This window comes from Mastomys coucha, unplaced genomic scaffold (assembly GCF_008632895.1).
Source record: "Mastomys coucha isolate ucsf_1 unplaced genomic scaffold, UCSF_Mcou_1 pScaffold18, whole genome shotgun sequence".
Taxonomy (NCBI): Eukaryota; Metazoa; Chordata; class Mammalia; order Rodentia; family Muridae; genus Mastomys; species Mastomys coucha.
The window spans coordinates 98,243,100-98,252,300 of NW_022196900.1; the positions used below are offsets into that span (position 1 = coordinate 98,243,100).

General features: G+C 51.9%; 1 protein-coding gene across 3 annotated transcripts in view; it reads right to left on the bottom strand.

The window, feature by feature from the left end:
- Window positions 1-8,730, bottom strand: part of Plekhm2 (pleckstrin homology and RUN domain containing M2) — a 41,843-nt gene extending 33,113 nt beyond the window's left edge. For 2 of the 3 annotated variants that reach the window (XM_031379347.1, XM_031379346.1), the window contains exon 1: window positions 8,479-8,730. In XM_031379347.1, coding sequence (XP_031235207.1) covers window positions 8,479-8,538 — 60 coding nt within the window. In that variant the 5' untranslated portion in view covers window positions 8,539-8,730. The remainder of the gene's footprint in view (window positions 1-8,478) is intronic. The other variant, XR_004121166.1, reaches the window with a different exon arrangement.
- Window positions 8,731-9,201: the final 471 nt, after the last annotated feature.

Sequence of the window (9,201 nt, forward strand, 5' to 3'; positions counted from 1 at the left end):
AAAAAAAAAAAAAAAGTTGTCCTTTGACCTCCACATATGCACAGTAGCATGCTTGCCTCCCCACAATTATATGTGATTTAAAATTTTTACTTTTTTTTTTAAATTTATGTTTTGTACAAGCTATAATCATGCCTAAAGTCTGTAGGAACCATAAGAGGTCACTGGATCCCCTAGAACTGGAGTTACATCTGGTAGGGAGCCACCATATCCCACTGGGAACCCAATTTGAGAGTTTTCTGCAAGAGTAGCCAGTGCTCTTCACACCTGAGCACCTCCCGTCTCTCCAGCCCTAAAAACATTTTTAAAAAGTGGTTAAATACTTCTCCTTCCAGGAAGGAGATTGCCCAAGCCTCAGTGTACTCCTTTGCCGTGACCCCTTTTGGGGGAACCAAGCATGCCTTTGAGAGAGGAGAGAAAAACTACCAAGAGCCCTGGACAAACACCAGAGGCCCAGAAGGCGGGCACTGGCCTGAAAGAACACACCACATAGATTTTCCTCCATCCTTCTAGGCTGGAGCTGGCAGAACCCTGCCCAGCTCCTCAGTCACCAGTGCCGTGTGCTGTGCCTGGGTGGGGGAGGGGTTGCTCAAAGCCCACTTGAATCTGGTTGCCCAAGCTGCACCTTCATTGCCTCTGTGTCTTTTTTAGTTCCCCTTTCCCCAATCCATGGTGCCTGCATGCCCTCACGAGTCCTTCCTCCACCCAAGCAGTGTGCCAATAAAGGAAAATAAAAGGCCACCAAGGTCAGTGCCTAATACAGTATTAGTCTGGAGGACGTGGCCCGAGCAATGCCAGGGTCCAGGCAGATCCATTACAGGTTGACAATGCAAAGGGTGAAGAAATCTGCCTGAGACATTCTGGATTTCCAAACCATGGTTACTTGCAGCCAGAAAGGAGGGCATCTATCCACTGTAATTCTTATTTTTTTTTTTTTTTTATGTTTGTGTGTATGTGTGTTACGTGCTGAAGTCAGGGGAACAACCTCCAATGTCTATTCCTCAGGAACACTGTCCACTTTGGCCTAGAATTCACCAAATGGGCTAGGCTGGCCGGCCATCAAGCCCCGGGAATCCTGCTGTCACCACCTCATGGTCACCAAGCATGATCTGCCATGAGTAGCTTTCTAAAGTGGATTCCAGTGATCAAACACGCAGGTCCCTGTGCACCTTAGTGTCTGACCCCCTCCCCCCACTCCACAGACCGCCCCCTGCCATCTGCCTCAAGTTTGTCTCTAGAATGAAACCCCTTAATTTACTCACTGCTGATTCCTAGCAAGGACAAGAGCGCTCGGTACACAGCAGTCACTCAACAAATGCTTAAAATACTAAAATTCGGATAGGCTGACCCAAGGGGAAGCAGGGGAGGGGAGGGCAGGAGGAGGACGAACAATAAGAGTCAAAGATCCGCACATGTGATTGTCATGATGAAACCCAGTGTTATATACATTAAAAAGACCGACCTATAGAGACATGCAATTATCATCTTAAGACAGAAATGGAGAAATGGAAAGAGCAGGAGCCAGAAAGACAGTTCCAAGGTCAGCCTTGCTCCTTCTGAGGTTAATGGTTTTGGACAAGCTGCCTCCCTGAGCCTACCCTCCCTGCCTTAGGCAGGCAGCATGAGCTGTAGTGTGCAGCATTACTGACTGGGGAAAGTTGTAGAGATAGGAACTGGTAGATTAAATGTAAGGAGTCCGGTTGTGTCATTGTCTCTTCCTCTCAATGCTTCAAGCCTCAGTGGCCAGTGGAACACCAGAAATGAGAGGCTTGGGTGAGGCTGGGGAGTGCGGCTTGGTGGGTAGGGAGCTGGCCCAGCATATACAAAGCCTTGGGTTCCATCCCCAGCAACGCATAAAACCGGGCGAGGTGCTCCACGAGGAGGCAGGATGATCAGAAGTTCAAAGTCATCCTTGGCTATGAAGTGAGTTAAAGGCCATCTAAGAAAATAATTTGGGCTGAGATTAGTCATAGTGAGCTATGACTTCCAAAAACTTGGGAAGGGGATCTTGTGGATTTCAAATAGGGACAGTCCCTCCTTTGTTCTCCCAAGTCTCTGTTAGTTCCCACTGTTAGACAGCTGTCTGGGGAAGAGAATGGAGCATAAGAAACAGAGATCTTCTTCCCTGTGTACTTCTGTTCAACACTCACAAGCAAGGGAGAAGATAAATCACAGGCATACGACACGGAGAAGACGAAAGCAAGAACACCTGGCTGTAGAAGAGGGGATGTACTCAGGACCCCATGTGCTTATGAAAGCCAATGGATCAGTAAGCCTTCAGTCCCGGCTTAAAACCTCATCACTCTTCTGCCTCATCTGGGAATTCAAGACACTCCCACCTAGCAGGCAACCAGGAGGCTGAGCAGGACGGACGGACAGGCTGGCTGGGAACATTTGCTCACACCAACCAGGAGTGCTCCCTAGACTGGACACTCCAGGAGGCCAGCTCAGGGGAAGGGTTGCTCCATCTATCTACACTGCAGAGCATGCTGGGAAACCCCTTTGCCACCAAAGAGGCCACCTGGCAGAACTTTGCCACAGGAAAGCCCCGGTGTTTCCTGTGAATTCAAGGTACGGTCAGCTCTGACAGCAACACACAAGGGCCAAGGGCCTTGACTCCCGAGGCCAAGACAAGCAGGACAAACGACCTTCCCGGGGGTGGGGGTGGCGAGCCACCCAGGAAAGCCAGCCTCCTCCTCCTGGCAACACTCACGCTCAGCTCCTTCCTCTCTTAGCATCCTGACGGCTGTACCCTCATTCGGTATGCTTCTAAACCCAACACTGTAACAGCTGACAGCAGAAAAGATTCCGTTTTTTTCATGACCTATTCACACTGGACTCCAGAGAGTTGAGTTTTGAGGAAGATCAGAGTCACCACTGAGTCACCCAACCTCGAGTGTGAGCTGTGGTCACAGGGAGTCAGACTTGGTCCTCCTTGCCAGCGGGTCACTGTGTCTCTAAGCAAAGGAGCAGGTGAATTTCTGCCTGGCCTCAAACCATCACCTGGAGCCTTTCAATATGAATGGCTCTAGGCTAGAGCCAAGCCCTGGATGGACTGGGCCACAGCCTTATGAGGCTTCTAGCAGAGACCTGATGTCAGAGAAGCATCGAATAAAGGGAAGCATTTTGTAAGCCACGGCTCAGGAAAGCAGGCAACACTTGTCTCACACATGTTCCTGGAGTCAGTGGGGTGACCTACAGGGTCAGAACATGTGGTGCCCACACACCCACTCCTGCCTGGGAGCCCTTGGGTCCTTCACAGCCTCTCTGCAACCAAAAAGAAAGAGTCATGGCGGATCCCATGACCCAGCAGAAGGAAGAGGGAAGCGCCTTATTTCAAAAAATATGTATGTGGCTATTATTTTACATAGATCATTGCCCCAGTGACTCAAGGCCTTGGTGTTTTTTCAGAATATTTTCCCAGAGAGCAAAGAGAACAAAAACTAATGATGTAGAACCAAATGGCCTGGACTTTCACTAATTTTCAACACACTGCCAGGGCTAAGCTAGCTGAAGGAGCTGAAAGGAAAGGCTGCACACACCATTAACCCTAGCACATGGGTGGCAGAGGCAGGTGAATCTCTGTAAGTTCGAGGCCAGACTGCTCTATCGAAACAGACAGGGCTATCAGAGGCCTGTCTGAAAAAAATCAGGGGAAAAACCCACCCCCCAGGACAGCCTTGGAAGCAGCAATGTGCAGCTGGGCCGGGCAACAGCTGCAGCCTGGTCACGGGAGCCTCTGGACCCAGACCCAGACCCAGAAGGGGGCAGGCTCCCACTGATAGGGCCCATGTGCTGGAAACAGGCCCTCTCTGAGGCTCCTTCAGCCTGAGGCAGTGCCGATCTCTATGGAACAGGTGAAGAAGCAGGCACTGGGCCTGCTGTCACTGTCTTAGGAGGTCATCTGTCGCATTTATGGTGGGGGAGACCTGGGATGGTTCGTTTTCATCCTGCACGCTTTTGTGATGCTCGTGGCTTTGTTATTATTAACGACAATAATTACTATAATAATTGTAAGTATTCTGAAGGCAGAGTGTGGCTATGAAGCCTAGGCTAGCCCTAACTTTATGGCAATCCTCTTACCCGAGCCTTCCGGCTACCAAGTGTTTGTGTGTTTTATTGTTTAGTTTTTTGTGCTTTGGTTTCGTTTATTTTATTTATCTGTCTGTCTATTTATTTATTATATGTAAATACACTGTAGCTGTCTTCAAACACACCAGAAGAGGGCGTCAGATCCCATTACAGATGGTTGTGAGCCACCATGTGGTTGCTGGGATTTGAACTCAGAACCTCTGGAAGAGCAGTCAGTGCTCTTAACCACTGAGCCATCTCTCCAGCCCTTGTTTTGTTTTTTTAAGACAGAGTCTCATGTAGCCCAGGCTGGCCTAGAACTCTCTAATGTAGCCAAGGATAAACTTGAATTTTGGATCCTCTGGTTTCTACCTTCTAGCACTGGGAATTCAGGTGTACACCCCAATGTAATATTGGGGATCCAGACTTTGTGCATGCCAAGGCAAACAGCCAACCACTGAGCCACACTCCATCATATTTGTGTCTACTGGTGTATGTATAACATGTGTATGTGTGTGGTGCATGTATGGTGTGTGTGTGTGTGTATGTTGTATGGTACATATGCGGTGTGTATGTATGTATGTGATGCATATATGTGTGTGTGGTACATATGTGTGTAGGGGGGTATATGGCATGTGTATACATGCATGTGTCATCATGTGATTGTGTGTATGTGGCGTGTGTGTGTTTTCAGAACTTGTTGCTTAGCATAATGTCACAGGCTTGTCATTCCAAGGAGGCACTGTAACAGGCACTGGCCTCCTAGGCTACAGTGAGTTCAAGGCCAGCTTAGGTTACAGAGTGACACCTGTCTCTCTTCCTCACCCAAGACTTGTTTTCTTAGAATAACTCTTGGCTTTCTCTTCCTCAGGAGTGGCCCTTGCTGAAGCTAACCGCCGTGCGTCTTCATCGCATTCTGCCTAAAGCCTGTGCAGAACCAGTCAGCGTGGGAAAGGGTGGAGGTGAGATCTGACTACATCAGTCTTCATCTCCTCCAACGCTGCTTCCAGGATGATGGGGGCCTTCGCCCTGGCCATACCACCTTCCTGGAATGAGGAGAACCCGGGGAGGATACTCAGGAACTGAATCCATGGTTGGGATTCACGGTGCCCACATTCACCCCTGATAAAACAAAGACGCAGCTGCATGCACGCTGGGCTCTCTACAGGCCCAGCCACCCTCATTCCTCAGAAAGTGTTCCCAGCCCAACTTGACAGGAACTTCTTTGGGAATACCCAGATGTCATATATAAATTACTACCTGTGGACCAAAGTTTAGTCTATTTCTATGAACGTTTACTCGAATACAGCCTTACCCACAAATGTGTGGTTGCTTTGGAGTAAAAAGGAAAGAAGTGGGTAATTTCAGCAAAGGCTGTAATGCTTAAAAATATCCCCTCACCCCCCGATTCTTTAAGAAAACGTTTCCAGGAAGGAGGGGATGGTGCCTCAGGTCGGTAATTGTCCTTACTTCCAAGGCTAAGTTTGAGAGCAGCCTGGGCATCGTAGTTAGACACTGTCTCAGAAAAGTAAAAAACAGCTGGGCAACAGCTGGATCAAAATGCCTTTGATCCTAGCACTCCAGAGGTAGAGGCAGATGGATCTCGAGTTTGAGGCTAGCCCGGTCTACAGAGAGTGTTCCAGACAGCCAGGGCTACACGGAGAAACCCTGCCTTGCAAAACCAAAACAAACAAACAAGCAAGCAAACAAACAAAAAACAAAAAAGAAAAGAAAGAAAAAGAAAAAGAAAAACGGACACTCAGGATGTAGCTCAGTGGGTGGCGTGTCTGCCCAACACTCCAAGGGACCCTGGGTTCAATCCCCAGCAACATACTCTAGCCAGGTGTGGTGGTGCATGCCTGTAACTCCAGCACTTGCAAGGTAGAGGGGACGATCAAAAATCACCAGGAGGTCATTTTGTCAGCCTGGGCTATCTAAAAGAATAAGATAGAATAAAATAATGAAGTAAAAAAGGCCCGTGGTTGTGGGTCATGGTAGAGCGCTCACAGAGCATGCACACGGCCCTGGGTGCCAGCCCCACCTCAGGGAAAAGAGACACAGGAACAGTGCAGGTGACAGTGGCAGCTGTGACAGGGCCTAAGTGTGTGGCAGGGATTGTGCGGAGCAGTGTAGGCATATTCTCTCATGAACGGAATTTCCATAAGACATTATGAGCAGAGTCCGACGTCAGACTGGTGAAGTCAAAAGAGGCTCCACCGGCTGCTAGGATCCTTAGGACAAGTGATGGCTCCAGAATCCAAAGCCAGCCTGGGCCTGTGCACTGCTGGCCTCTGTGCCAGGCTGTATGGCTTTCCCAGGGTGCACATTCTAGCGGCATCTTGCAGAACCCTGGATACTCATTCCCAGAAAACTCCCTGGGGGCGGGGCACGCCTGTGGAGGCTGTTCCCTCTAGCCCGGAAGTTGCCTTCTCTCTCTCAGAATGCTATCAGGCGGTCAAGGGCTAAGTTAGGGCCTCCCTCTCTCTACCAACAGAGAGACCCGCGGCTGCTGTTTCAAAGGTTCCTTCCCATTGTTTTTAATCAATGTCTGCTGGTGTCCAGGCAATGGTTAGCCACCCCAGTGTAGGAGCTAGGACCCCAACTTAGGTCCTCTGGAAAAGCGGCCCCTACTCTCAGCCACTGGCCAGTAAGCCGGTTTACCTGCTCCGGCCATCTTACCAGGCCTGCCATGGCTGTTTTAGCCTTGGTGTCTATGGCGGGAGCTGAACTTTCTAGCTGTTGTTTTTTGTTTGTTGTGTGGTTTTGTTTGTTTGTTTGGTTTGTTTCTATTTTTTAGTGACAGGGCTTCTTCCTTTAGCCCTCCCTGACTGTGGTGGAACTCTCTCCTCCGTAGACCAGGCTGGCCTTGAACTCAAAGAGTTCCACCTGCCTCTAGCCCCTGCGTGCTGGGATTAAAGGTGTGAGCCCCCACCTAGCTCGTTGTTGTTCTGAGAGAGAATTAGTACTGCGCAGCTTCTCTCAAACTAAGTAGCCACAGCTACCTCAGAGTAAATTTTATTATAAGCAGAAATCTTTTTATCTTTTGTTTGTTTGTTTGTTTTGTTTTTCGAGACAGGGTTTCTCTGTGTAGCCCTGGCTGTCCTGGAACTCACTCTGTAGACCAGGCTGGCCTCGAACTCAGAAATCTGCCCGCCTCTGCCTCCCAAGTGCTGGGATTAAAGGCGTGCGCCACCACCGCCCGGCTACACAGGCATAGACACCCACCTGACTCTGCCTCCCAAATGCTGGGATCAAAGGCCTGCGCCTCCATGCCTGGAGCACAAAGAACCTTAAAGGAGGCAGACATAGTGATACTTGCCTTTAATGGCGGCACTCCGGATCCGGAGAGAGAGTTTGAGGCTAGCCTTGTCTACATAGTGAGACTGTTTGAAAAAAAAAAAAAAAGAAAGAAAGAAAGAAAAGAAAACAAGAAAGAAGAGGGCCAGAGAAATGGCTCAGTGGGTAAAAGGCATGGCTACCAAGACTTACGAACAAACTTGAGTTTGATTCCTGGAATTCACATGTGAGGAGAGAACCAGTTCCCAAAAGTTGACCTCTGACCTCCACTCCCCATTTACATACACACACACACACACACACACACACACACACACAAGAAAGAGCATGAAGGTAAGGCTAGTCAATCTTTCCTACTCCTCTATTTTTGTTTTTTGAGACAGGGTCTCACTATGTAGTCCAGTCTGGCCTGGACCTCAGGATTCTGCGTTAGCCTCCTGTATGCCGGGATGACAGACACACATCACCACACCCAGCCTTCTGAGGCAGGCCTGTCTCCTCACCCATGTGCATGCCCTTGACAGGTAGTCATTTCTAACCAGGAATTGGGGCAATGACCAATGCTAACAAGCCCCAATGCAAAGTGTCATAGCGTCACTATCCCACGGCTCACCATCCGAAAAATACAACCCTAGGCACCTCAGGTCCTCAGTCAGAACTCTTTTTTCTAAACTGCCATCCCGGAGTAGGACGACTTGGGGATTCCGCGGGTCCCCAAGCAATGACGCAGGGCACAGCTGGGGTGACTAGCAAGTGCTGGTCCTCGGCCTTTGCCCCGAGGGAGGGAGGATGGATGCAGTGGACTCCTCAGGGATGCTCTTCGTGCCCGGTCCTACCCGCAGCCTTCCCGAGGTGTCACCGGCCAATCTCGGGAAGACAGGGCCGGGTCGGGCACCGGGGAAGCTCCGAGGACGCTGACCTCAACTTTGTTCTTTAAAAATAGCTCCGAGGCTGCGGCGCTCCCGGGAGCCGCCCGCTTCCCCAGCAGGGCCCGGGGTCTCCGGGAGGACCGTGGCCCGGGATCCCGGCAACAGAGGCGACCCGGGGGGCGGGGGTGGGGGAGCGACAGACGGCGGCGGGGGAGAGGGGCCCGGGCCGAAGGAGGCCGCTCACCTTCTTCACCGACAGCGAGATGTTCTCCAGGATTCGGTCCTTCACCTCCCGCGGCTCCATGGCGCCGCCGCCGCCGCCGCCCCGTCGCCGCTTCCCACGCCGGGCGCCCGGGGCCGCCGCCAACCGCTGCCGCCGGCCGTGCGGGGACTCCGTCGTGCCGGCCGCGGGCCCCGGCGCCCGCCGCCCTCGCCTCGCCTCGCCCGGGCCTCGCTCCGCCGCCGCCGCCGCCGCCTCCCAAGCGCCGAGCCGGGAAGGAGACGCCGGCCGTGCGCGGCCGCAGGAACTGATGTCAGGCGGGGCGGCGCCAGCACCAGCCGGGAGGGACGACGGGGACCGGACGGGCCCGCCTCCTCCGGACCCCGGACGGTGGAGACCAGGGGCGGCGGAGACCCGTGAGCTCAGAGATCCGGAGCCCCGGGAACTCACACAGCCCGGATCGCATACACCCGGGACCTCATACAGCCCGGATCGCCTAGACCCGGGGACTCACACAGCCCGGAGCGCATAGATCCAGGGACTCACACAGCCCGGATTGCATAGACCCTGGGACTCACACAGCTCAGATCGCATGGATCCGGGGACTCACACAGTTTGGATCGCGTAGATCTAGGGACTCAACACAACACAGCTTGGATCGCATAGATCCAGCACCGCAGAGCCTCGGGACCTCAAACACTCTGGGACTCAGAGACCCACTTCCCAGCCCTGCACAACTCCTCATGA